The 27,302-nt window shown below is 43.1% G+C and overlaps 1 protein-coding gene across 5 annotated transcripts in view; it reads left to right on the top strand.

Moving 5' to 3' along the window:
• Positions 1-27,302, top strand: part of lrrc31 (leucine rich repeat containing 31) — a 251,951-nt gene that overhangs the window by 128,251 nt on the left and 96,398 nt on the right. For 4 of the 5 annotated variants that reach the window (XM_059991201.1, XM_059991177.1, XM_059991193.1 and 1 more), the window contains one exon: positions 20,415-20,579. The exons of the other annotated variant lie outside the window; for it this stretch is intronic. In XM_059991201.1, coding sequence (XP_059847184.1) covers positions 20,415-20,579 — 165 coding nt within the window. The remainder of the gene's footprint in view (positions 1-20,414; positions 20,580-27,302) is intronic. 5 annotated transcript variants of the gene reach the window in all.

Raw genomic sequence — 27,302 nt, 5'->3', positions numbered from 1 at the left:
CCCTTCTAGTCCATGCCAAGCGCTTACTCTCACCTAGTCCCACTGACCTGCACTCAGCCCATAACCCTCCATTCCTTTCCTGTCCATATACCTATCCAATTTTACTTTAATGATAATATTGAACTGCCTCTACCACTTCTACTGGAAGCTTGTTCCACACAGCTACCACTCACTGTGTAAAGAAGTTCCCCCTCATGTTACCCTTAAACTTTTGCCCCATAACTCTCAACTCATGTCCTCTTGTTTGAATCTTCCCTACTCTCAATGGAAAAAGCCTATCCATGTCAACTATCCCCCTCATAATTTTAAATACCTCGATCAAGTCCCCCCTTCAACCTTCTACGCTCTAAAGAATAAAGGCCTAACTTGTTCAACCTTTCTCTGTAACTTAGGTGCTGAAACCCAGGTAACATTCTAGTAAATCTCCTCTGTACTCTCTCTATTTTGTTGACATCTTTCCTATAATTCAGCTACCAGAACTGTACACAATACACCAAATTTGGCCTTATCAATGCCTTGTACAATTTTAACGTTACATCCCAACTCCTATACTCAATGCTCTGATTTATAAAGGCCAGCATACCAAAAGCTTTCTTCACCACCCTATTCACATGAGATTCCATCTTCAGGGAACTATGCACCATTATTCTTCAATCACTCTGTTCTACTGCATTCCTCAATGTCCTACCATTTACCATGTATGTCCTATTTTGATTAGTCCTACCAAAATGTGGCACCTCACCTGTCAGCATAAAACTCCATCTGCCATCTTTCAGCCCACTCTTCTAACTGGCCAAAATCTCTCTGCAAGATTTGCAAGCCTACTTCATTATCCACAACGCCACCTACCTTAGTATCATCTGCATATTTACTAATCCAATTTACCACCCCATCATCCAGATTATTAATGTATATGACAAACAACATTGGACCCAGTACAGATCCCTGAGGCACACCACTAGTCACCGGCCTCCAAACTGACAAACAGTTATCCACCACTACTCTCTGGCATCTCCCATCCAGCCCCTGTTGAATTCATTTTACTACTACAATATTAATACCTAATGATTGAACCTTCCTAATTAACTTTCTGTGTGGAACCTTGTCAAAGGCCTTACTGAAGGCGAGGCTCATCTTCCTTCCTAACTTCCTGTAGTCTGTTTTCAGGACCTCCTCCCTTTTCCTACCTATGTCGTTGGTACCAATATGTACCATGACCTCTGGCTGTTCTCCCTCCCCACTGCATGATATCTTGGATGAGATCTGAAATATCCGGGACCCTGGCACCTGGGAGGCAAACTGCCATTCGAGTTTCTTTCCTGTATCCACAGAATCACCTGTCTGACCCCCTATCACTACTGCCTTCCTCTTCCTTTCCCTACCCTTCTGAGCCACAGGGCCGGACTCTGTGCCAGAGGCACGGCTACTGATCTTTACCCCAGGTAGGCTGTCCCCCCCAACAGTACTCAAACAGGTGTACTTATTGTCATGGGGTACACCCACAGGGGTACTCTCTAAATAACTGACTCTTCCCCTTCTGTCTCCTGACTGTTACCCACTTGTCTGTCTCCCGTGACCCCAGTGTGACCACCTGCCTGTCACTCCTTTCTATCACCTCCTCGCTCTCCCTGACCAGATGAAAGTCATTGAGCTGCATCTCCAGTTCCCTAATCCAGTCCCTAAGGAGCTGTAGCTCGACACACCTAGTGCAGATGTGGCAGTTCGGGGGGCTGGGAGTCTCCAGGACCTCCCACATCTGACACCGAGCACAGAAAACCGGCTTCACATACATTCTTCCTGTCTGTATTCTACACAACCTAACTCTCCTTGACCCTTTATCACTGAACCCTCATTGAGCCAAAGCCTTCCTACCTGTCTTCCTCTACTCTGATGCCGGCTGTATAAATCTGTCTTCTTTTTAAACTCTTCTTGCTGTTCTCACTGGCTGACCTCTATGTGCTTGCGCAGTCATGCCCCGTTCAAACTGCTGAAGAAATGGATTGCTGCCTGTGCCAAGCGGTAGTGTGGGTAGAACCAGGATGGTTTGGCAGATAAATATGTGGCAAAGAAACTGGTGGAAGGGGCAGGCTTCAGGTTCTTAGATAATTGGGATCTCTTCTAGAGGAGGTATGACCTGTACAAAAGTGATGTGTTGCACCTGGACCCAAGGGAGGTTTGTAAGACCTGTTAGGGGAGGGTTTAAACTAACTTAGCAAGGGGATGCGATCCAATGAAGGGACTCAGGAAAGGACAGATGGTAAAAAAGTGAAGGTAGCGTGCATTTAGATTGTCAGGAAGTGTAAGCAGGTGATGGGACTTAGTTACAGCCAATAGACTGTGTATCAAAACATTAGGGATACAGAATCAGAAAGGGTAGTAGATACGGTACTCAAGATGTTGTATCTAAATGCATGTAGCATAAGAAATAAGGTGGATGATTTTGTTACAGTGTTGAATTGAATGACTTTATTTCTTACATCCTTCACATACATGAGAAGTAAAAATATTTACGTTGTCTCCATCTTAAGGTGTAATGTGCAATCATAGTAATTTATAATAATTTATAATAAATAGAACAGTCAATGTAACAGAGTTAATCGGTCTGATGGCCTGGTGGAAGAAGCTGTCTGGAGCCTGTTGGTCCTGACTTTTATGCTGCGGTACCGCTTCCTGGATGGTAGCAGCTGGAATAGATTGTGATTGGGATGGCTTGGGTCCCCAATATCCTACAGGCCCTTTTACACACCTGTCTTTGTAAATGTCCTGAATCATGGGAAGTTCACAACTACAGATGTACTGGGCTGTCTACACTACTCTTTGTCCTGTGATTAAGGGAAGTACAGTTCTCATACCAGGCAGGATGCTGTCAGGATGCTGTCAATTGTGTCCTGGTAGAAATTTCTTAGGATTTGGGGGCCCATACCAAACTTCCTCAACCATCTGAGGTCCAAGAGGTGCTGTTCTGCCTTTTTCACCACACAGCTGGTGTGTACAGATCACGTGAGGTCCTCAGTGATTGGATGCCGAAGAATTTAAAGCTGTTTTCCCTCTCACCCCAATTCCATTGATGTCTATCCCCATTCCTCCTGTAACATAGAAACATAGAAAATAAGTGCAAAAGTAGGCCATTCAGCCACTCGAGCCTGCACCACCATTCAGTATGATCATGGCATCCATCTCAGAACCCTGTACCTGTTTTCTCTCCATACCCCCTGATCCCTTTAGCCACAAGGGCCATATCTAACTTCCTCTTAAATATAGCCAATGAACTGGCCTCAACTGTTTCCTGTGGCAGAGAATTCCACAGATTCACCACTCTCCGTGTGAAGTTTTTCCTCATCTCGGTCCTAAAAGGCTTCCCCTTTATCCTTAAACTGTGACCCCTCATTCTGGACTTCCCCAACATCAGGAACAACCTTCCTGCATCTAGCCTGTCCAATCCCTTTAGGATTTTATGCATTTCAATAAGATCCCCCCTCAATCATCTAAATTCCAGCGAATATAAGCCTAGTCGATCCAGTCTTTCTTCATATGAAAGTCCTGTCATCCCAGGAATCAATCTGGTGAACCATCTTTGTACTCCCTCTATGGCAAGGATGTCCTTCCTCAGATTAGGGGACCAAAACTGCACACAATACTCCAGGTGTGGTCTCACCAAGGCCTTGTACAACTGCAGTAGAACCTCCCTGCTCCTGTACTCGAATCCTCTTGCTATGAATGCCAACGTACCATTCGCCTTTTACGCCACCTGCTGTATCTGCATGCCCACTTTCAATGACTGGTGTACAATGACAGCCAGGTCTCGTTGCACCTCCCCTTTTCCTAATCGGCCACCATTCAGATAGTAATCTGTTTTCCTGTTCTTGTAACCAAAATGGATAACCTCACATTTATCCACATTAAATTGCATCTGCCATGAATTTGCCCACTCACCTAACCTATCCAAGTCACCCTGCATCCTCTTAGCCTCCTCCTCACAGCTAACATCGCCGCCCAGCTTCGTGTCATCCGCAAACTTGGAGATGCTGCATTTAATTCCCTCATCTAATTTATTAATATATATTGTTAACATCTGGGGTCCCATCACTGAGCCATACGGTACCCCAGTAGTCACTGCCTGCCATTCTGAAAAGGTCCCGTTTATTCCCACTCTTTGCTTCTTGTCTGCCAACCAATTCTCTATCCACATCAATACCATACCCCCAATACCGTGTGCTTTAAGTTTGCACACTAATCTCCTGTGTGGGACCTTGAATATCTTTTGAAAATCCAAATATACCACATCCACTGGTTCTCCCCTTTCACTCTACTAGTTACATCTTCAAAAAATTCTATAAGATTCGTCAGACATGATTTTCCTTTCACAGATCCATGCTGACTTTGTCCGATGATTTCACCACTTTCCAAATGTGCTGTTATCACATCTTTGATAACTGACTCTAGCATTTTCCCCACCACTGATGTCAGGCTAACCGGTCTATAATTCCCCGGTTTCTCTCTCTATCCTTTTTTAAAAAGTGGGGTTACATTAGCCATCCTCCAATCCCCAGGAACTAATCCAGAATCTAAAGAGTTTTGAAAAATTATCACTAATGCATCCACTATTTATTGGGCTACTTTCTTAAGCACTCTGGGATGCAGACCATCTGGCCCTGGGGATTTCTCTGCCTTTAATCCCTTACCTAACACCACTTCCCTACTAACATGTATTTCCCTCAGTTCCTCCATCTCACTAGACCCTCGGTCCCCTACTAATTCCAGAAAATTATTTGTGTCCTCCTTAGTGAAGACAGAACCAAAGTAGTTATTCAATTGGTCTGCCATGTCCTTGTTCCCCATGATCAATTCACCTGTTACAGACTGTAAGGGACCTACATTTGTCTTGACCAATCTTTTTCTTTTCACGTAATTATAAAAGCTTTTACAGTCAGTTTTTATGTTCCCTGCCAGCTTTCTCTCATAATTGATTAGGCATAGTTAGCATGGATTTGTGCATGGAAGGTCCTGTTTGACAAATCTTATTGAATTTTTTGAAGAGATTACGAGAAAGTTGATGAGGGTAAAACAGTGGATGTTGTCCTAATGGACTTCAGTAAGGCCTTTGACAAGGTTCTGCATGGAAGGTTAGTTAGGAAGGTTCAATCATTAGGTATTAATATTGAAGTAGTAAAATTGATTCAAAAGTGGCTAGATGGGAGATGCCAGAGAGTAGTGGTGGAGTTTGTCAGGTTGGAGGCCGGCGACTAGTGGTGTGCCTTAGGGATCTGTATTGGGTCCAATGTTGTTTGTCATATACATTAATGATCTGGATGATGGGGTGGTAAATTGGATTAGTAAGTATGCAGATGATACTAAGGTAGGTGGCGTTGTGGATAATGAAGTAGGTTTTCAAAGCTTGTAGAGAGATTTAGGCCAGTTAGAAGAGTGGGCTGAACGATGGCAGATGGAGTTTAATGCTGATAAGTGTGAGGTGCTACATTTTGGTAGGAATAAATCCAAATAGGACATATATTGTAAATGGTGGGGCATTGAAGAATACAGTAGAACAGAGTGATCTAGAAATAATGGTGCATAGTTCCCTGAAGGTGGAGTCTCACGTGGATAGGGTGGTGAAGAAAGCTTTTGGTATGCTGGTCTTTATAAATCTGAGCATTGAATATAGGAGTTGGGATGTAATGTTAAAATTGTACAAGGCATTGATACGGCCGAATTTGGAATATTGTGTACAGTTCTGGTCACTGAATTATAGGAAAGATAGTAACAAAACAAGGAGAGTACAGAGAAGATTTACTAGAATGTTACCTGGATTTCAGCACCTAAGTTACAGGGAAAGGCTGAACAAGTTAGGTCTTTATACTTTGGAATGTAAAAGGTTGAGGGGGGACTTGATAGAGGTATTTAAAATAATGAGGGGAATAGATAAGCGTTGACGTGGATAGGCTTTTTCCATTGAGAGTAGTGGAGATTCAAACAAGAGGACATGATTTGAGAGTTAGGGGGCAAAATTTTAAGGGTAACACGAGGGGGAATTTCTTTACTCAGAGAGTGGTAGCTGTGTGGAATGAGCTTCCAGTCGAAGTGGTAGAGGCAGGTTCGGTATTGTCATTTAAAGTAAAATCAGATAGGTATATGGACAGGGAAGGAATGGACGGTTATGGGCTGAGTGTGGGCCAGTGGGACTAGGTGAGAATAAGCATTCAGCATGGACTAGAAGGGCCGAGATGGCCTGTTTCCATGCTGTAATTGTTATATGGTTTATATAATCTTTTTTCCCTTTCCTAATTAATCCCTTTGTCCTCCTCTGCTGGAGGACCACAACCAGCTCCTTTGTTTTTGCAACATTGAGGGAGAAATTGTTTTCTTGATACCACTGTGTCAGAAAGATGACTTCTTCCCAGCAGGCTATCTCGATGTTGTTTGAGATAAGGCCAATCAATGTAGTGTCGTTGGCAAATTTAATTAGCAGATTAGAGCTGTGTGTGGTGACACAGTCATTGGGGAGGGGATTTAGTACATAGCCCTGAGGGGCACCTGTGTTGAGGGTCAGTGGGGCAGAGATGAGGCAGCCCACTCTGACTATCTGCTCAGCTTCTTGTTGAGCCTGGAGGGAATTATGGTGTTGAATGCTGAACTGTAGTCCGAGAACAGCATTCTCACATGAGCATCCTTCTCCAGATGTGTAAGGACGGTATGTAGAGCAGTGGCTATTGTATCGTCTGTCAATCAGTCGTGTCTGTAGGTGAGTTGTAGGGGGTCCAGTTTGAGTGACAGTGTAGTGTTCTCATACAGGTGTAGGAACTCTGAACTAAACACCAAGGTAAACCGTAGTCAATGAAGGCATGATCGCAGTAAGATTAACCATTTACTGTTCACTCTTCCACATTAACGTATGGTGAAAACTGTTGATAAAACAATACAAAATATATATAGTATTTGTTTCCTTCTTGTGTTACGTATCCCGTAACTGGGTAACTTACCAGCAAAGATAGAGAGGTCAGTTGAAGTCTGATGTCACTATTTTCAAACGTTTTCATTAATAAAGGGGCACAAAAGTAAGGTTAATACAAACATTCAGATAATGCACGTCGTCAATACTCAATCTAAAGCGCGGGTATAGTAATAATCATCATTAAGAAGTGAGCTCTACTGTTGTCTCGGGGTTAATATATTGTCCGTTGGAGATATAAAAGTCACTCAGAAGTCTGCAGGCTTCAGCCTTTTGGGAATCGCTGGGTTTCACGTGGGACGACCGAGAGAGAGAGATTGGGGAGAAGAGGAAAAACTTACCGGGTCTTTATGAAGGTTCCATGGAATCGGGGGAGCGTTGGTTCCCTCTCCCCGATGTAGTTAAAAGCGGTTTTCCGTGATTCCAGCCACAAATTCCAATCCCGGAATCTAACGCACGTGGCTTCCTTCAGAATGGCTTCCCGCTACAGCGGGATCACTCTCGTGTCTTCTTGGTGTCTCTGAAGGGGCTGTCCCCCTTAGACCCTCCTTTATACTTCCTCACGGGGTCGCAGGTGTCAATCAGGTTGGGATGATGCAATCTCTCTCTCAACCAGCCCACCTTACCCGAGGGTGGTGTACAAAGGCTGTAATAAATCTGGTCAAGGAAAAAAGAAAAGCTTACAAAAGGTTCAGAGAGCTAGGTAATGTTAGAGATTCAGAAGATTAGAAGGCTAACAGGAAGGAGCTTAAGAAGGTCCTGTCTTTCAACTTTGCTCCTAACTTCATAAGCTCTCTTTGCAGGACCTCCTCCTGCTTCCTATCCATATCATTGGTCCTTACATGGACCACGACATCTGGCTACTCAATCTTCATCCTGAGAATACTGAGAACTCGATCCGAGCTATCGCGGACCCTGGCACTAGGGAGGCAATAGACCATCCGAGATTCTCGATCTCTCCCACAGAACCTCTTATCTGTACCCTTAACTATCGAATCCCCTATCACTTCTGGTCTTTTTCCCTCCTTCCTTTCTGAGCTGAGGGTCCAGTCTCGGTGCCAGAGACACAACCACTACAACTTGTCCCTGGTAGGTCGTCCCCACCAACAGTATCCAAAACAATATACTTATTGTTGATGGGAATGGCCACAGGGGTGTTCTGCTCTTCCTGTTTATTCCCCTTCCCTCTCCTGACAGTCACCCAGCTACCTGCCGCCTGACTTTTAGGAGTGACGATCTCCCTGAAACTCCTGTCTATTTCTGCCTCTGCCTCATGAATGATCCGAAGTTCATCCAGCTCCAGCTCCAGTTCCCTAACTCAGTTTGTCAGGAGCTGCAGCTGGATGCTCCTTTTACAGGTGTAGTTATCAGGGACAATTGTGCTGTCCCTGACTTCTGACATCCTGCATACGAAGCACATGACTGCCCTAACTGCTGCCTTCATTACCTACTCCTAAGTTAATACAATTAATTGAAGGAACTTACCCGGCCTTACCTTACTTGGAGCAAGCTTGTCCTCTGCCTCTCGAGCCAAAGCCTCAAAGCTCCACTCCTACCCTGAGCCACTCACACCACTGGTTGCTCCTCTTCAGTTACCCATCCTTTTATTTGTCCCTGCCAATATATCTCACGAGCCCTTCGTTCCTTCTCTTCCTGCTGCAACGGTTTCTCGATCACACTGTCCCGGGTACCCGCTGCGCACACCTTTTTAAAGCATGCTCACCTCAGCTGCTTCCCAGCACTCAGTGCTGTCACAAGCGCTTCGCTCCACCTCTTCCTGCTGTAATGGTTTCTCCATCACACTGTTGTTGAACTCAATACCACAGTTGATGAAGTCCAATGCACCAATGCCTTCTTAACCACACAGTCAATCTGCGCAGCTGCTTTAAGCGTCCTATGGACTCAGACCCCAAGATCTCTCTGATCTTCCTCACTGTCAGGAGTCTTACCATTAATACTATATTCTGCCTTAATATTTGACCTACCAAAACGATCTTATATAGGTTGAGCTCCATCTGCCTCTTCTCAGCCCAATTTTGCATCCTATCGGTGTCCTGCTGTAACCTCTGACAGCCCTCCAGACTATCCACAACAAAGCCAACCTTTATGTCATCAGCAAATTTACTAACCTATCCCTCCACTTCCTTATCCAAATCATTTATAAAAATCACATGGAGAAGGGACCCCAGAACAGATCCAAGAAGAATTATGAAAGCAAGCTAGCAAATAATATCAAAGTGGAAATGAGATGTTTTTTCAAGTACGTTAAAAAATAAAAGAGAAATAAGAATGGATATAGGACTGCTAGAAAGTGAGGCAGGAGAAATAATAATGATGGACAAGGAGAGGCAGATGAGCTAAATGAGTATTTTATATGAGTCTTCACTGTGGAAGGCACTAGCACTATGCCTGATGTACTGTTTGAAGGAAGAAAAGTGGGTGCAATTACTGTTACAAGAGAGAAGGTGCTCAAAAAGCTGAGGGACCTAAAGATACATATGTCACTTGGACCAGAGGAACTGCACTTTAGTGTTCTGAAGCATTAGAAATTGTGGTGGCATTAGAAATGATCTTTCAAAAATCAGAGGACTGGAAAATTGCAAATTTCACTCCCAATTTTTAAGAAAGAAGGAAGGCAGTATAAAGGAAATGATAGACCAGTTAGCCTGACCTCAGCATCTGGGAAGTTGTTAGAGTGAGTTGTTGAGGACGAGGTGATGGAGTACTTGGTGACACAGGACAAGATAGTACTAAGTCAGCATTGTTTTCTTTAGGGAAAATCTTGCCTGACAAACCTGTTGGAATTCTTTGAGGAAAGTACAAGTAGGATAGATGAAGGGGTTGTAGTGGATGTTGTATATTTGGGCTTTCAGAAGGCCTTTGACAAGGTGCCACACATGAGGCTGTATACTAAGTTAAGAGCCCTTGGTATTACAGGAAAGTTACTAACTGGTTAGAGCATTGGCTGATTGGTAGGAGGCAGTGAGTGGGAATAAAAGGGTCCTTGTCTGGTTGGCTGCCAGCGACTAGTGGTGGTCAGTAGGGGTTGGTATTGTGACTACTTCTTTTTATGCTGTATATAAATGATTTAGATGATGGAATAGATGGCTTTGTTACCAAGTTTGCAGATGAATCAAAGATTGGTCGAGGGGCAGGTAGTGTTGAGGAAACAGGTAGGATGCAGAAGGACTTGGACAGATTAGGAGAATGGGCAAGGAAGTGGCAAATGGAATACAATGTTGGAAAATGCATGGACATGCACTTTGGTATGTGTGGACTAATTTCTAAATGGGGAGAAAATCCAGGAATCTGAGATGCAGAGGGACTTGGGAGTCCTTGTGCAGAACACCCTGAAGGTTAAGTTGCAGGTTGAGTCAGTGGTGAAGCAGGCAAATGCCACGTTAGCATTCATTTGTAGAGGTCTAGAATACAAGAGTAAGGATGTGATATTGAGGCTTCATAAGGCACTGGTGAGACCTCACCTTGAGCATTGTGAACAGTTTTGTGTGTCTTACCTTAGAAAAGATGTGCTTGCATTGGAGAGGGCCCAGAGGAGATTCACAAGGATGATTCCAGGAATGAAAGGATTATCATTCGAGGAACGTTTGATGGCTCTGGGTCTGTGCTCACTGGAATTCAGAAAGATGAGGCAGGGTATCTGTTGGGGAAGGAAAGTGAAGAGCTCAGATTGTAGAAAGCATTCCTGTGGCCATCCACCTCAGTAATTGTTATCTCGTTTTGGATTTAGATAAGGGGATTGACCTGACAGAAGGCGACCGCGGTGATTGGGTCTCTGGCACTGAGCCTCATCCCGTTGTGCAGGAGGGAGAGAAGATGATGAGGAATGCGGTCGTCATAGGGGATTCCATAGTGAGGGGAACAGACAGGAGGTTCTGTCAGCCTGATAGAGATATCCGCATCTCGTGTTGCCTCCCGGGTGCCAGGATATGGGATGTCTGGGTTCTGGTATTCTGAAGGGAGAGGGTGAACAGCTAGAAGACTTGGTACACTTTGGAACCAACGACATTGGTAGGGAAATGGAGGAGATCCTGAAGAGAGAATTCAGGGAGTTGGGTAGGAAGCTGTAAAGCAGGACCTCCAGGGTAGTAATCGCAGGATTACTGCCTGTACTACCAGCTAACGAGCGAAAGAATAACATGAACAGGCATATTAATATGTGGTTGAGAGACTGGTATAGGGAGCAGCACTTCAGATTCATGGATCATTGGGCCATCTTCTCGGGGAGGTACGACCTGTACAAAAAGGATGGGTTACACCTGAACCTAAAGGAGTCCAATATCCAACCGGAGCTGTTAGAGAGGGTTTAAACTAATTTAACAGGAATGGGAACTGGAGTGATAGGGCTGAGGAAGGGGAAAACAGAAATAAATCAAAGATAGCATGCAACAGAGATGACAGAAAGGACAGGCAGGAAATGAGGCATAATCACAGCTGGTGGGATGATTTACAGAGCCACAGAGACATTGTGCAGTTTGAATAGAAAGCAACAAATACTGTCTTCCAAACAGCAGCTGGGATGTGGATTACAAATTCCAGCAGGAGATAGAAAACATAGAAACATAGTAAGCCTATAGCACAATACAGGCCCTTTGGCCCACAAAGTTGTTCCGAATATGTCCCTATCTTAGAAATTACTAGTCTTACCTATAGCCCTCTATTTTTCTAAGCTCCATATACCTATTCAAAAGTCTCTTAAAAGACCCTATCGTATCTGCCTCCACTACCGTTGCCGGCAACCCATTCCACGCACTCACCACTCTCTGAGTAAAAAACTTAACCCTGACATCTACTCTGTACCTACTCCCCAGCACCTTAAACCTGTGTCCTCTTGTGGCAACCATTTCGGCCCTGGGAAAAAAGCCTCTGACTATCCAAATGATCAGTGTCTCTCATCATCTTATACACCTCAATCAGGTCGCTCCAAGGAGAAAAGGCCAAGTTCACTCAACCTATTCTCAGAAGGCATGCTCCCCAATCCAGGCAACATCTTTGTAAATCTCCTCTGCACCCTTTCTATGGCTTCCACATCCTCCCTGTCGTGAGACAACCAGAACTGAGCACAGTACACCAAGTGGGGTCTGACCAGGGTCCTATATAGCTGCAACACTACTTCTCGGCTCCTAAATTCAATTCCACGATTGATGAAAGCCAATACATCGTATGCCTTCTTAACCACAGAGTCAACCTGCACAGCTGCTTTGAGCGTCCTATGGACTCAGACCCCAAGATTCCTCTGATCCTCCACACTGCCAAGAGTATTACCATTAATACTATATTCTGCCATCATATTTGACCTACCAAGATGAACCACTTCACACTTATTTGGGTTGAACTCCATCTGCCACTTCTCAGCCCAGTTTTGCATCCTATCAATGTCCTCTGTAATCTTTGGAGATAGTGATCACAATTCTATCTCCTTTACCATAGTATTGGAAAGAGATAGGAACAGACAAGTTCGGTAAGTGTTGAGAGTAAGGGGAAATATGAGGCTATCAGGCAGGAACTTGAAAGCATAAATTGGGAACAGATGTTCTCAGGAAAATGTATGGTAGGAATGTGGCAAATGTTCAAGGGATATTTGCATGGTGTTCTGCTTAGGTACATTCCAGTGAGACGGAAAGTATGGTAGGCTACAGAAATTGTGGTGTACAAAGGCATTTGAAAATCTATTCAAGAAGAAAAGAAAAGCTTACGAAAGGTTCAAAAAAACTAGATAATGATAGAGATCTAGATGATTGTAAGGCTAGCGAAGGATCTTAAGAATGAAATTAGGAGAGCCAGAAGGAGCCGTGAGAAGGCCTTGGCGAACAGGATTAAAAAATACCCCAAGGCATTCTGAAGAAGTCCTGACGAAGGGTCTCGGCCCAAAACATCAACAGTGCTTCTCCTTATAGATGCTGCCTGGCCTGCTGTATTCCACCAGCATTTTGTGTGTGTTGTTTGAATTTCCAGCATCTGCAGAATTCCTTGTGTTTGCCCAAGGCATTCTCCAAGTTTGTGAAGAACAAAGGATAAGACGTGAGAGAATAGGACCAATGAAGTGTGACAGTCAAAAATTGTGTATGGAACCGGAGGAGACAACAGAGGAACTTAGTGAATACTTTGCTTCAGTATTCACTATGGAAAAGGATCTTGGCGATTGTAGGGATGACTTGCAGTGGATTGAAAAGCTTGAGTATATAGACTTTAAGAAAGAGGATGCGAAGGGATTTAGAGAGAGTGGATTGGGTCAAGTTGTTTTATGGGAAGGATGTAATAGAGAAATGGAGGTCATTTAAGGGTGAAATTATGAGGGTACAGAATCTTTATGTTCCTGTTAGGGTGAAAGGAAAGGTTAAAGGTTTGAGAGCACCATGGTTTTCAAGGGATATTAGAAATTTGGTTCAGAAAAAGAGGGATGTCTACAATAGATATAGGCAGCATGGAGTAAAGGAATTGCTCGAGGAACATAAAGAATGTAAAAGGAATCTTAAGAAAGAGATTAGAAAAGCTAAAAGAAGATACGAGGTTGGTTTGGCAAATAAGGTGAAAGTAAATCCGAAAGGTTTCTACAGTTATACTAAAAGCAAGAGGATAGTGAGGGATAAAATTGGCCCCTTAGAGAATCAGAGTGGTCAGCTATGTGTGGAACCGAAGGAGATGGGAGAGATTTTGAATGATTTCTTCTCTTCGGTATTCACTAAGGAGAAGGATATTGAATTGTCTAAGGTGTGGGAAACAAGTAAGGAAGTTATGGAACCTATGACAATTAAAGAGGTGGAGGTACTGGCGCTTTTAAGAAATTTAAAAGTGGATAAATCTCTGGGTCCTGACAGGATATTCCCCAGGACCTTGAGGGAAGTTTGTGTAGAAATAGCAGGAGCTCTGACGGAGATCTTTAATATGTCATTAGAAACGGGGATTGTGCCGGAGGATTGGCGTATTGCTCATGTGGTTCCATTGTTTAAAAAGGGTTCTAGAAGGAAGCCTAGCAATTATAGACCTGTCAGTTTGACATCAGTGGTGGGTAAATTAATGGAAAGTATTCTTAGAGATAGTATTTATAATTATCTGGATAGACGGGATCTGATTAGAAGTAGCCAGCATGGATTTGTGCGTGGAAGGTCATGTTTGACAAACCTTATTGAATTTTTTGAAGAAGTTACGAGGAATGTTGACGAGGGTAAGGCAGTGGATGTAGTCTATATGGACTTCAGCAAAGCCTTTGACAAAGTTCCACATGGAAGGTTAGTTAAGAAGGTTCAGTCGTTAGGTGTTAATGCTGGAGTAATAAAATGGATTCAACAGTGGCTAGATGGGAGATGCCAGAGAGTAGTGGTGGATAATTGTTTATCGGGATGGAGGCCGGTGACTAGCGGGGTGCCTCAGGGATCTGTTTTGGGCCCAATGTTGTTTGTAATATACATAAATGATCTGGATGATGGGGTGGTAAATTGGATTAGTAAGTATGCCGATGATACTAAGGTAGGAGGTGCTGTGGATAATGAGGTGGGTTTTCAAAGCTTGCAGGGAGATTTATGCCGGTTAGAAGAATGGGCTGAACGTTGGCAGATGGAGTTTAATTCTGAGAAATATGAGGTTCTACATTTTGGCAGGAATAATCCAAATAGAACATACAGAGTAAATGGTAGGGCATTGAGGAATGCAGAGGAACAGAGAGATCTAGGAATAACTGTGCATAGTTCCCTGAAAGTGGAGTCTCATGTAGATAGGGTGGTGAAGAGGGCTTTTGGAACGCTGGCCTTTATAAATCAAAGCATTGAGTACAGAAGTTGGGATGTAATGCTAAAGTTGTACAAAGCATTGGTAAGGCCAAATTTGGAATATTGTGTGCAGTTCTGGTCACCGAATTATAGGAAAGATATCAATAAATTAGAGAGAGTGCAGAGACGATTTACTAGGATGTTACCTGGGTTTCAGCAATTAAGTTACAGAGAAAGGTTGAACAAGTTAGGTCTCTATTCATTGGAGCATAGAAGGTTGAGGGGGGATTTGATCGAGGTATTTAAAATTTTGAGAGGGATAGATAGAGTTGACGTGAACAGGCTGTTTCCATTGAGAGTAGGGGAGATTCAAACTAGAGGGACATGATTTGAGAGTTAGGGGGCAGAAGTTTAAGGGAAACACGAGGGGGTATTTCTTTACTCAAAGAGTGATAGCTGTGTGGAATGAGCTTCCTGTAGAAGTAGTAGAGGCCAGTTCAGTTGTGTCATTTAAGGTAAAATTGGATAGGTATATGGACAGGAAAGGAGTGGAGGGTTATGGGCTGAGTATGGGTAGGTGGGACTAGGTGAGATTAAGGGTTCGGCACGGACTAGGAGGGCCAAGATGGCCTGTTTCCGTGCTGTGATTGTTATATGGTTATATGGTTATAGGATGTGCTGGAGCTTTTGGAAAGCATCAAGTTGGATACGTTTCCGGAACCAGACGAGACGTACCCAAGACTACTGTGGGAGGTGAAGCAGGAGATTGCTGAGCCTCTGGTGATGATCTTTGCATCATCAATGGGGACAGGAGAGGTTCTGGAGGATTGGAGGGTTGCAGATGTTATTCCCTTATTCAAGAAAGGGAGTAGAGATAGAAACATTCCAAATGTTACAAGGCCTGAACAGATTAGATATGGCAAAGTTATTTCCTATGGTAGGGAAATCTAAGACAAGAGGCCATGACTTCTGGATTGAAGGATGTCCATTTAGAAAAGAGATGCGGAGAAATTTCTTTAGTCAGAGCGTGGTAAATCTATGGAATTTGTTGCCACAAACAGCTGTGGAGGCCACATCATTTGGTGCATTTAAGGCAGAGATAGGTTATTGATTAGCCAGGGCATCAAAGGGTATGAGGAGAAAGCAGGGGAGTGGGGTTGACTGGAAGAATTGGATCAGTCCATGACTGAATGGCCTACTTCTGCTCCTATATCTTATGGTTCAGGTGCAACCCATTCCTTTTCTACAGGTCATATCTCCCCCAGAAGAGATCTTAATGATCCAAGAACCTGAGGCCCTTACCCCTGCACCTGCATCTCAGTCACAGATTTAAGTGTCAAATCATCCTGTTGCTATCCTCACTGGCAAATGGCATAGGTAGCAACCCAGAAATTATGACACTGGAGGTCCTGCTTGTCAGCTTTCTGCCCAGCTCTCTAAACGCTCTCTTCCGGACCTCTTTGTTTTTCTTTCCTATGTCATTGGCACCAAGGCATCTGGCTACTCTCCCTCCCCTCTAAAATGCTGTGAACACAATCTGAGATGTTAATGACCCTGGCACCTGGGAGGCAACATACCATCCGGGTGTCCTGTTCACATCCATGGAATCTACTGTCTATTCCCCTGACTATTGCCTGCTAACTTCTTGTAATTCATAAACTAGAACACCATGATCCCGCTGAACTTCATTCTCCGTTTACATAAGATTCTGCTTTTTGCTTCCTCTTATAAAGTGCATGACCTCACACTTAATTTTGCCATTTTTTGACCACTCACTTTTACTATAGCCCATTGTGGACCACAAAGTCCTCAACATAGCACATCCTTGTTCATGATTTCATACCCTCTTCCTGGTCGGTAATGTAAGGAGCATCAGGAGTAATGCAGTAGTCTGCAGCTGTATTCTTTAAAATTTAGAGGAATAAGATCACTCTCTAAATTACTATATTTAGAGACATAGAAGACTTGGAATACAGGCCCTTCAGCCCACAATGTCGTGTCGAACATGTACTTACTTTAGAAATTACCTCGGGTTACCCATAGCCCTCTATTTTTCTAAGCTCCATGTACCTATCCAGGAGTTTCTTAAAAGACCCTATCGTATCCAGCTCCACCACCGTTAGCAGCAGCCCATTCCACGCACTCACCACTCTCTGCATAAAAAAAAACAACTTACCTCTGACATCTCTTCTGTACCTACTTACAAGCACCTTAAAACGGTGCTCTCTCATGTTAAGCACCATTTCAGGGAGAGGGTGAACAGCCAGAAGTCTTCTCCCTAGTAATACCAACTCCACACTCTTCTGACCTTTGACACTCTTGAACTTCCACCATACTGCTTGAGTCTTCTACAGTGAAGACTGATGCAAAATACTTATTCAGTTTGCCTGCTATTGTTCCCCATTAATACCTCTCCAGCATCACTTTCCAGAAGTTCAATACCTACTCTCAACTCTCTTTTACTCTGTATATTGGAAAAAGACTTTTGTATCCTGTTTGATGTTGTTGACTAGCTTACCTTCCTATTTCATCTTTCCCCCTTATACCTTTTTTATTTGCCTTCTGTTGGTTTTTAAAAGTTTCCCATTCCTCTAACTTCCCACTGATTTTTGCTCTATTATATGCCTTCTCTTTGGCTCCCAATTATAATCTCCTTTCAGCCATAACTCAGTGATGCCCACGTCTTACCTGCCAATCTTTATCTGTGCTACTAGATTATCTAACTTATTCCATCTACTGTGTGCATTCAAATATAACACCTTTAGTCCTGTATCCATCACCCTTTTCGATTCTGTCCCCCTTTACACTGCATCCCACTGAATGCAATTTGTCCTTAATCATCTGCCTGTACTTCCCGACAGTGCATCTGCATCACTAAACACTGCATCTGCTCATAAACCAACAGCCCTATCCTTAGAATTATTACTCCATCTCCCTGCCAGATTAGTTTAAATTAGCTTTATTTCTTAAAAACGTATCCCCTCTTCTCATTACTACCATCCAGTAGGAAGTAAGGAGCCTGAAGATGCACACTCAATTGTTTTAAGAGCAGCTTTTCCCCTCCACTGGCAGATTTCTGAAGGACAATGAACCCATGAACACAACCTCACTATTTATTCCTCTTATTTATTTTTTATATACAGTAAATAGTTATTGGAATTTATAGTTTTATTATTTTATATTGCAATGTACTGCTGCAGCAAAAAAAACTTATTTCATGACATCTGCCAGTGATAGGAAACCTGATTCTGATTCATTCTCATTTATTGAGTCTGCTTATGGCAGAATTCATCGATCAATGCAGCACTGTAATAGGCCCTATGACCCAATTTGAACTAACCCTCTCTGTTTCTAAGATGAAAAATGAGGGCAGAGTAGCCAATAATATAAAGCAGGATACCAAAACTCTTTTCAGCTATATAAAGAATAAAAGCAAGTTGAAAGTTGATATTGGAGCCCTGGAAAATGATGCTGGTAAGGTAGTAATAAGAAACAAAGAAATGACAGGCGAACTTAATGGGTACTTTGCATCAGTCTTCACTATGGAAGATAATAGCAGTGTGCCAGAAGTCTGAGTGTCAAGGAGCTGTTAGAAGTGAAAAGTGCTTGGACGTACTTGGACAGTCTTGGAGCTATGATGTGGTGGCCATTACAAAGACTTGGATAGCTCAGGGACAGTTATGGTTACTTCAAGTGCTGGGTTTTAGATGTTTCAGAAAGGACAGGGAGGGAGGGAAAACAGGTGGGGGTGTGGTACTGTCAATCAGAGATAGTGTCATGGCTGCAGAAAAGGTTGACATCATGAAGGGATTGTCTACGGAGTCTCTGTGGGTGGAGTTTAGGAACAGGAAGGGGTCAATAACTCTACTGGGTGTTTTTTACAGGCCGCCCAATAGTAACAGGGATATTGAGGAGCAGAAAAGGAAACAGATCCTGGAAAGGTATAATAATAACAGAGTTGTCATGGTGGGAGATTTTAATTCCCAAATATGGATTGGCATCTTCCTAGAGCAAAGGGTTTAGATGGGGTGGAGTTTGTTAGGTGTGTTCAGGAAGGTTTCTTGACACAATATGTAGATAAGCCTACAAGAGGAGAGGCTGTAATTGATTTGGTATTGGGAAATAAACCTGGTCAGGTGTCAGATCTCTCAGTGGGAGAGTATTTTGGAGATATTGATCATTATTCTGTCTGCTTTACAATAGCATTGGAGAGAGGAACAGACAAGTTAGAAAAGTGTTTAATTGAAGAAAGGGGACTTATGAGGCTATCAGGCAGGAACTTGGAAGCTTAAATTGGGAACAGATGTTCTCAGGGAAAGGCATGGAAGAAATGTGACAAATGTTCAGGGGATATTTGTGTGGAGTTCTGCATAGGTACATTCCAAAGAGACAGGAAAGTTATGGTAGGGTACAGGAACCGTGGTGTACAAAGGCTGTAATAAATCTAGTCAAGCAGAAAAGAAAAGATTACAAAAGGTTCAGAGAGGTAGGTAATGTTAGAAATTTAGAAGATCCTAAGACTAACAGGAAGGAGCTTAAGAAGGAATTTAGGAGAGCCAGAAGAAGCCATGAGAAGGCCTTAGCAGGCAGGTTAAGGAAAACCCCAAGGCATTCTACAAGTATGTGAAGAGCAAGAGGATAAGACGTGAAAGAATAGGACCAATCAAGTGTGATATTGGGAAAGTGTGTATGGAACCAGAGGAAATAGCAGAGGTACTTAATGAATCTTGAAGAAGGGTCTCAGCCTGAAATGTCGACAGTGCTTCTCCTTATAGATGCTGCCTGGCCTGCTGTGTTCCACCAGCATTTTGTGTGTGTTGTAATGAATACTTTACTTCAGTATTCACTATGGAAAAGGATCTTGGTGATTGTAGTGATGACTTGCAGCAGACTGAAAAGCTTGAGCATGTAGATATTAAGAAAGGATGTGCTGGAGATTTTGGAAAGCATCCAAGTTGGATAAGTCGCCAGGACTGGATGAGATGTACCCCAGGCTACTGTGGGAGGCGAGGGAGGAGATTGTTGAATCTCTGGCCATGATCTTTGCATCATCAATGGGAACGGGAGAGTTCTGGAGGATTAGTAAATCTGTGGAATGCTCTGTCACAGACTGCGGTGGAGTCTAAGTCTATGGGTATATTTAAGGCAGAAGTTGATCATTTCCTGATCGGTCAGGGCATCAAGGAGTATGATGAAGTTAGGTTTATGGGGTTGAGTGGGATTCGGGACCAGCCATGTTGGAGGCGGAGCAGACTTGATGGGCTGAGTGGCTTAATTCTGCTCTTATGTCTCATGGTCTTGTGTCTCCACATGGTCTCTGTCTGTTAATTCACTTTCTGTTCAGCTGCTGTTCTTACCTTCCCAGTCTCTGCATGGTCTCTGACCCTTAGTTCACTTTCTGTTCAGATGCCATTCTAAATCTCTCTGAAAGGTTACCATTATGTTTGCTTTCACCATTTCCTCCTTCAGTGTTCCAGGCACCTTTTCCTGAATTTTTTAAAAAAGCACTCATCAATCTTGTCAATTTTACCCCTCTCATCTTGACGTTATTCCTACGGATATTTGACATTTACATACTGGAAAAAAACACTATCTACTCTAGTTATACCTCTCATAATTTAGATATGTATATTAAGTTGCCTTCAATTGAAAACAAACTTTGCAAAAACTTTCCATATGCTTGCTCATTCTGACCTGCATTCTAAAGCTGATGCAAAAAATATGGATTGTTCCAATTCCTGCAGGTGTTGCACTGAACCATGTTCCTGCTATGAGAAAACTGGTATTATCACGTAACAGCATTGCTGGTGGTTTCAAGGAATCAGCAACACATTTACTGAACATCACAGAACTCCAAGTGTTTGATATTCATGATTGTTCGTTGACTGAAGATGATACTTCTGCTTTAAGTGAGTAAATTTCTTATCAACTCTGGGAACACAATTCTTGATCAACTCATTATCTCCATTTTGGGTCCTAAACTGGTGGAGTCATGCAAAGCAAAGTCACAGTGTGACTAACAGCCAATTCTATCCAAATGAATAGCAGCTGGTGACCCTCATGGATTTGTTACACTTGTATGATGTGCTCTCAGCTCCAATGATGATTGTTCTAAAAGTAGAGGATATGTGTTTGATCCTTCATTAGCAATTAGCAAACATACAATCCTGAAGCAATGAAACCTAAGCAAACCCAAAAGTAAGTTAAGCGTAATTGATTGGTCAACAAAAGATATGACATCTGTTGTTCCCAGCTGCAAACTGCCCTTTGAACAAAGCACAAATACATCACTTATTCCCTTTACCGCACCCCCACTCATGTGATTAGTTAACATAATTGACACGCAACACAGAATACAATGCAGATAGACAACAGATGTATGGCTCCTACAGTAACATTTCCACTTTTGAAGAAAATTGAAACTAGACTTTTGTACTGTATTTAGGATTAAACTTGTGGAGGCCAAGTCATTGTTGGCAACACAAAGCAGATGTTAATAGGTTGTTCGTCAGGGCATCAAAGGTTATGGAGAGAAGGCAGAAGAATGGGGTTGAGATGGATAATAAATTAGCAATGATGGAATGGCTGAGCAGAATCGATGGGTCGAATGCCTGTAAAAAGTACTCACACTTATTAGAAGTTTTCATTTACAACATTGAATCACAGTGGATTTAATTTGCCTTTTTTGACACTAATCAACAGAAAAAGACTCCTTAGTGTGAAAACAGATCTCTACAAAGTGAATTGAATTAAATTGACTTTATTTCTTGCATCCTTCATGTACATGAGGAGTAAAAATCTTCATGTTAATCTTCTCCGTCTAAATGTGCAATCATTACAATTTATAATTAATAGTGATCTCAATTGTAAATATAAAGCACAAAATAATTGATTGAATAAGTATTCAGTGCCTTCAGGACAGTATTTAGTAGATGCACCTTTGGCAGCAATTACAACCTGGAGTCTGTGTGGATAGGTCTCCATCAGCTTTGCACATCTGGACACTGCAACTTTTCCCCATTCTTCTTTACAAAACTGCTCAAACTGTCAGATTGTATGGAGGTCATGAGTAAACAGCCATTTTCAAGTCCAGCCTCAAATCTAAAATTGAATTGAGGTTTGGACTCTGAATTGGCCATTCCAGGACATTAACTTTGTTGTTTTTAAGTTATATCTCTGTAGCTTTGGCTTTATGCTTGGGGTCATTGTCTTGCTGGAAAACAAATCTCCCAAGTCACAGTTCTCTTGCAGACTTCATCAGGTTTTCCTGCAGGATTCTCCTATAGTTTGCCTGCTGCCTTCATTTTACCCTCTGCCTTCACAAGCCTTCCATGGCCTGCATCCCCACAGTATGATGCAGCCACCACCATGCTTCATGGTAGGGATGGTGTGTTTTTGATGATGTGTGGTGTTGTTGCATTTAGTCTGATGCCAAAAAGCTCAATTTTGGTTTCATCAGACTATAGGACCTTCTCCTGACTGACTTCAGAGTCTCCCATATGCCTCCAGCAGATTCTAGCCAAGATTTCATGTGAGTTTTTCTCAACAGTGGCTTTCTCTTTTCCACTCTTACAACGGAAAGAGGATGTGCTGGAGCTTTTGGAAAGCATCAAGTCGGCTAAGTCACCGGGACCGGACGAGATGTACTCCAGGCTACTGTGGGAGGTGTGGGAGGAGATTGCTGAGCCTCTGGCAATGATCTTTGCATTGCCAATGGGGGAGAGGAGGAGTTCCAGAGGATTAGAGGGTTGCAGATGTTGTTCCTTTATTCAAGGAAGTGAGTAGAGATAGCCCAGGAAATTATAGACCAGTGAGTCTTACTTCAGTAGTTGGAAAATTGATGGAGAAGATCCTGAGAGGCAGGATTTATGAACATTTGGAGAGGCATAATATGATCAGGGATAGTCAGCATGGCTTTGTGAAAGGCAGGTCGTGCCTTATGAGCCTGATTGAATTTTTTGAGGATGTGATTAAACACATTGATGAAAGTAGAGCCGTAAGTGTAGTGTATATGCATTTCAGCAAGGCATTTGATAAAGTACCCCATGCAAGGCTTATTGAGAAAGAAAGGAGGCATAGGATCCAAAGGGACAATGCTTTTTGGATCCAGAACTGGCTTCCCTACAGAAGGCAAAGAGGTCAGTCACCAGTGGTGTGTCTCAGAAATCTGTTCAGGGACCCAATAGACAATAGGTGCAGGAGTAGGCCATTTGGCCCTTTGAGCCAGCACGACCATTCAATGTGATCATGGCTGATTATCCACAGCCAGTACCCCATTCCTGCCTTCTCCCCATATCCCTTGACTCCACTATCTTTAAGAGCTCTATCTAACTCTTTCTTGAAAGCATCCAGAGAATTGGCCTCCACTGCCTTCTGAGGAAGAGCATTCCATAGATCCACAACTCTCGTGGTGAAAAAGTTTTTCCTTAACTCTGTTCTAAATGGCTTGCCCCTTATTCTTAAACTGTGACCTCTGGTTCTGGACTCCCCCAACATCGGGAGCATGTTTCCTGCCTCTAGCATGTCCAATCCCTTAATAATCTTATATGTTTCAATCAGATCCCCTCTCATCCTTCTAAATTCCAGTGTATACAAGCCCAGTCGCTCCAATCTTTCAACATATGACAGTCCCACCATTCCGGGAATTAACCTCGTGAACCTATGCTGCACTCTCAATAGCAAGAATGTCCTTCCTCAAATTTGGAGACCAAAACTGTGCACAATACTCCAGGTGTGTTCTCATCAGGGCCCTGTACAACTGCAGAAGGACCTCTTTGCTTCTATACTCAACTCCCCTTGTTATGAAGGCCAACATGCCATTAGCTTTCTTCACTGCCTGCTGTATCTGCATGCTTACTTTCAGTGACTGATGAACAAGGACACCTAGGTCTTGTTGTACTTCCCCTTTTCTTAATTTGACACCATTCAGATAGAAATCTGCCTTCCTGTTCTTGCCACCAAAGTGGATAACCTCACATTTATCCACATTAAACTGCATCTGCCCTCTCACCCAACCTGTCCAAGTCACCCTGCATTCTCCTAACATCCTCCTCACATTTCACACTACTATCCCTACTCTTCCTGATTTTTATAAATGACCTGGATAAAGAAGTGGAGGGATGGGTTAGTAAATTTGCTGATGGCACAAAGGTTGGGGCTGTCAGAGGTTACAGCGGGACATTGATGCAAAACTGGGCTGAGTAGTGGCAGATGGAGTTCAACCCAGATAAGTGTGAGGTGATTCGTCTTGGTAGGTCAAATATGATAGCAGAATATAGTATTAATGGTAAGACTCTTGGCAGTGTGGATGATCAGAGGATTCTTGGGGTCTGAGTCCATAGGAAAATTAAAGCTGCTGTGCAGGTTGATTCTGTAGTTAAGAAGGCATAGGGTGAATTGACCTTCACCAACTGTAGGTTTGAATTCAAGAGCTGAGAGGTAATGTTACAGCTATATAGGACCCTGGTCAGACCCAACTTGGAGTACTGTGCTCATTTCTGGTCATTTCACTATAGGAAGGATGTGGAAACTGTAGAAAGGGTGCAGAGGAGATTTACAAGGAATTTGCCTGGATTGGGGAGCATGCCTTTTGAGAAAAGGTTAAGTGAGCTTAACCTTTTCTTCTTGGAGCAATGGAGGATGAAAGGTGACCTGATAAAGGTGTATAAGATGATGAGAGGCATTGATCGTGTGGATAGTCAGAGGCTTTTTCCCAGGGCTGAAATGGCTAGCACGAGAGAGCAGTTTTAAGGTGCTTGGAAGTATATACAGAGGAGATGCCAGGGGTAGGTTTTTTACACAGAGAGTGGTAAGTGTGTGGAATGGGCTGCTGGCAACAGTGGTGGAGGCGGATACAATAGAGTTTTTTTAACGGAATCTTGGATAGGTACATGGAGCTTAGAAAAATAGAGGGCTATGGGTAACCCGAGGTAATTTCTAAAGTAAGTATGTGTTCGGCACAGCGCTGTGGGTCGAAGGGCCTGTATTGTACTGTAGGTTTTTTCTGTGTTTCTGTGTTTTCTATGATTGGTGAAGCACTTGAGCAACAATTTTTGTATCACAAACAAGATAAAGTCTGCAGATGCTGGAAACCTAAGCAACACACACAATCTCATGCTGAGACCATCGGTCTTGCTGAAGAGTGTTGGCCTGAATCATTGACTGTACTTTTTCCTGTAGATGCTGCCTAGTCTGCTGAGTTCCTGCAGCATTTTGTGTGTAATGCAGCAGTTTTTTTATGTGCAGTCTCTCCCATCTCAGCCACTGAAGCTTGTAACTCCTGTAAAGTTGTCATCGATATCTTGGTGGCCTCCCTCATTCGTCCCCTTCTTGCACAGTACTCAGTTTTTGAGGCCTGCCTTCACTAGGCAGACTTCCAGCTGTGCCATATTCTTTCCATTTCTTGATGATGACTTAACTGTACTCCAAGGGCTATTCAGTGACTTGGAAATCTCCTGACTTGTGCTTTTCAATAACCTTTTTGCGGAGTTGCTTGGAGTATTTTTTTGTCTTCATGGTGCAGTTTTGGCCAGGATACTGACTCACCAGCAGTTGGACCTTCCAGATACAGGTGTATTTTTACTACAGTCAATTGAAGCACCTTGACTGCTCACAGGTCTCCAAAAACAGATCTCCATTTTGGCTGCACCTGTGATGATTTGGTGTGTCATATTATTGGGGGGGGGGGGGGGGGGAGAATACTTACGCAATCATTTATTTTGTGTTTTTTATTTCAAATTAATTTAGATCACTTTGTAGAGATCTATTTTCACTTTGACATGAAAGAGTCTTTTTATATTGATCAGTGTCACAAAAAACAAATTAAATGCACTGTGATTCAATGTAAAACAATAAAACATGAAAACTTACAAGGGGGTGGGGAAGTACTTTTTTATTGGCACCACGTGTCTTTTGCTTTTAAGGGAATCAGGCAGATAATTGTCATCTAAATACTTAATTACATCTTTCAACAATGTCAACAAATTATTTGCTTCGATCTTCAATAGACAATAGGTGCAGGAGTAGGCCATTCGGCCCTTTGATCCAGCACTGCCATTCAATGTGATCATGGCTGATCATCCACAATCAGTACCCCGTTCCTGCCTTCTCCCCATATCTTCAGTCAACAAAACCCTTCTGATTTCCCCTGATCAGTTCTTGTTGTTCTAAGTGCCAGTGAATCCTTTTCTTTAAGTTATTGCGGTGAATTCCCTAACACAGCCAAAAGTCTGCTCTGCCATTCCATCATGGCTGATTTATCATCCCTCTCAACTCCATTCTTCTGCTTTGTCCCTGGAACCTTTGACATCCTGACTAATCAAGAACCTATCAACCTCTGGTTAACACAATGATTTGGCCTCCATAGCTCACTGGCAATGAATTCCACAATTCACCAATCTCTAGTTAAAGAGATGCATCCTCCTCTCCGTTCTAAATGGATGTCCCTCTGTTCTGTGCCTGCGCCCTCTGGTAATTGGTGTAGTACCACTGGGTCTAGTCATTACATCAAAATGTGGGAAAAGGTGAAGTTATCACTGTGCACACAAAGAAGATATTTTTGAACTAGTGAGAGACTGGGTTATGTTCAAAGGAGTTGGGATGTGCTTGTATAACTGGCACCGATGACCAGCATGCTGCTACAACAATGAGGAAAGCTTATAGAACATTGAACTTCATCGTGTGAGGGTTACCTTACAGGAGCAATCTAATTTGTATACTTGCTTTAGTAAGCCCTTTGACAAGGTCCCGCATGGAAGGTTGGTCAAGAATGTTGATGCACTATCAATAACTCTCGGAGACGTGAGTTAAGGTAGGCTTTTATTGGCTGGAAGAAAGCACAAGCAGCAAGCCACCACCACATAACATCCGGGAGACTGAGGAAGGAGCAGTGGCTCCAATCGCCTTTATACCGAGGTCTGCGGGAGGAGCCACAGGAGCAGTCAGCGGGGGGGGGGGGGGGGGGGGGCGTGTCCAGACAGGTATATGTAGTTCACCACAAATGTTCAGTCACTTTGCATTCAGAATAAGACAGTAAACTGGATTAGACCATAAGACCACAAGACATAGGAGCAGAATTCGGCCATCCAGCCCAACGAGTCTGCTCCGCTATTCTATCATGGCTGATCCCAGAACCACTCAACCCCACACTCCAGCCTTCTTGCCATATCCTTCATGCCTTCACTGATCTGGAAATGATCAACTTCCACCTTAAATATACTCATGGACTTGCCTCCACCGCAGTCTATGGCAGAGTATTCCACAGATTCACTACGCTCTGGCTTAAAAAAATATCCTCCACTACCTCTGTACTATAAGGTTGCCCCTCAGTTTTGAGGCTGTGCCCACTAATTCTGGATATCCCCACCATAGGAAACTTCCTCTCCACATTCACCCTATCTAGTCCTTTCCACGTTCAGTAGGATTCAATGAGATCCCCATGCACTCATCTAAATTCCACTGAGTACAGGCTCAAAGCTGCCAAATACTCCTCGTATGTTAAACCCATACATTCCGGGAATCATCCTTGTGAACCTCCTCTGGACTCTCTACAATGCTGATGCATCCTTTCTGAGATATGGGGCCCAAAACTGTTCACATACTTCAAGTGTGGCCTGTCTAGTTCTTATAAGGGC

This window comes from Hypanus sabinus, chromosome 2 (genome assembly GCF_030144855.1).
Source record: "Hypanus sabinus isolate sHypSab1 chromosome 2, sHypSab1.hap1, whole genome shotgun sequence".
In the NCBI taxonomy this organism is placed as follows: Eukaryota; Metazoa; Chordata; class Chondrichthyes; order Myliobatiformes; family Dasyatidae; genus Hypanus; species Hypanus sabinus.
The sequence above is the reverse complement of the archived record's forward strand: the minus strand, read 5'-3'. Positions and strand labels throughout refer to the sequence as shown.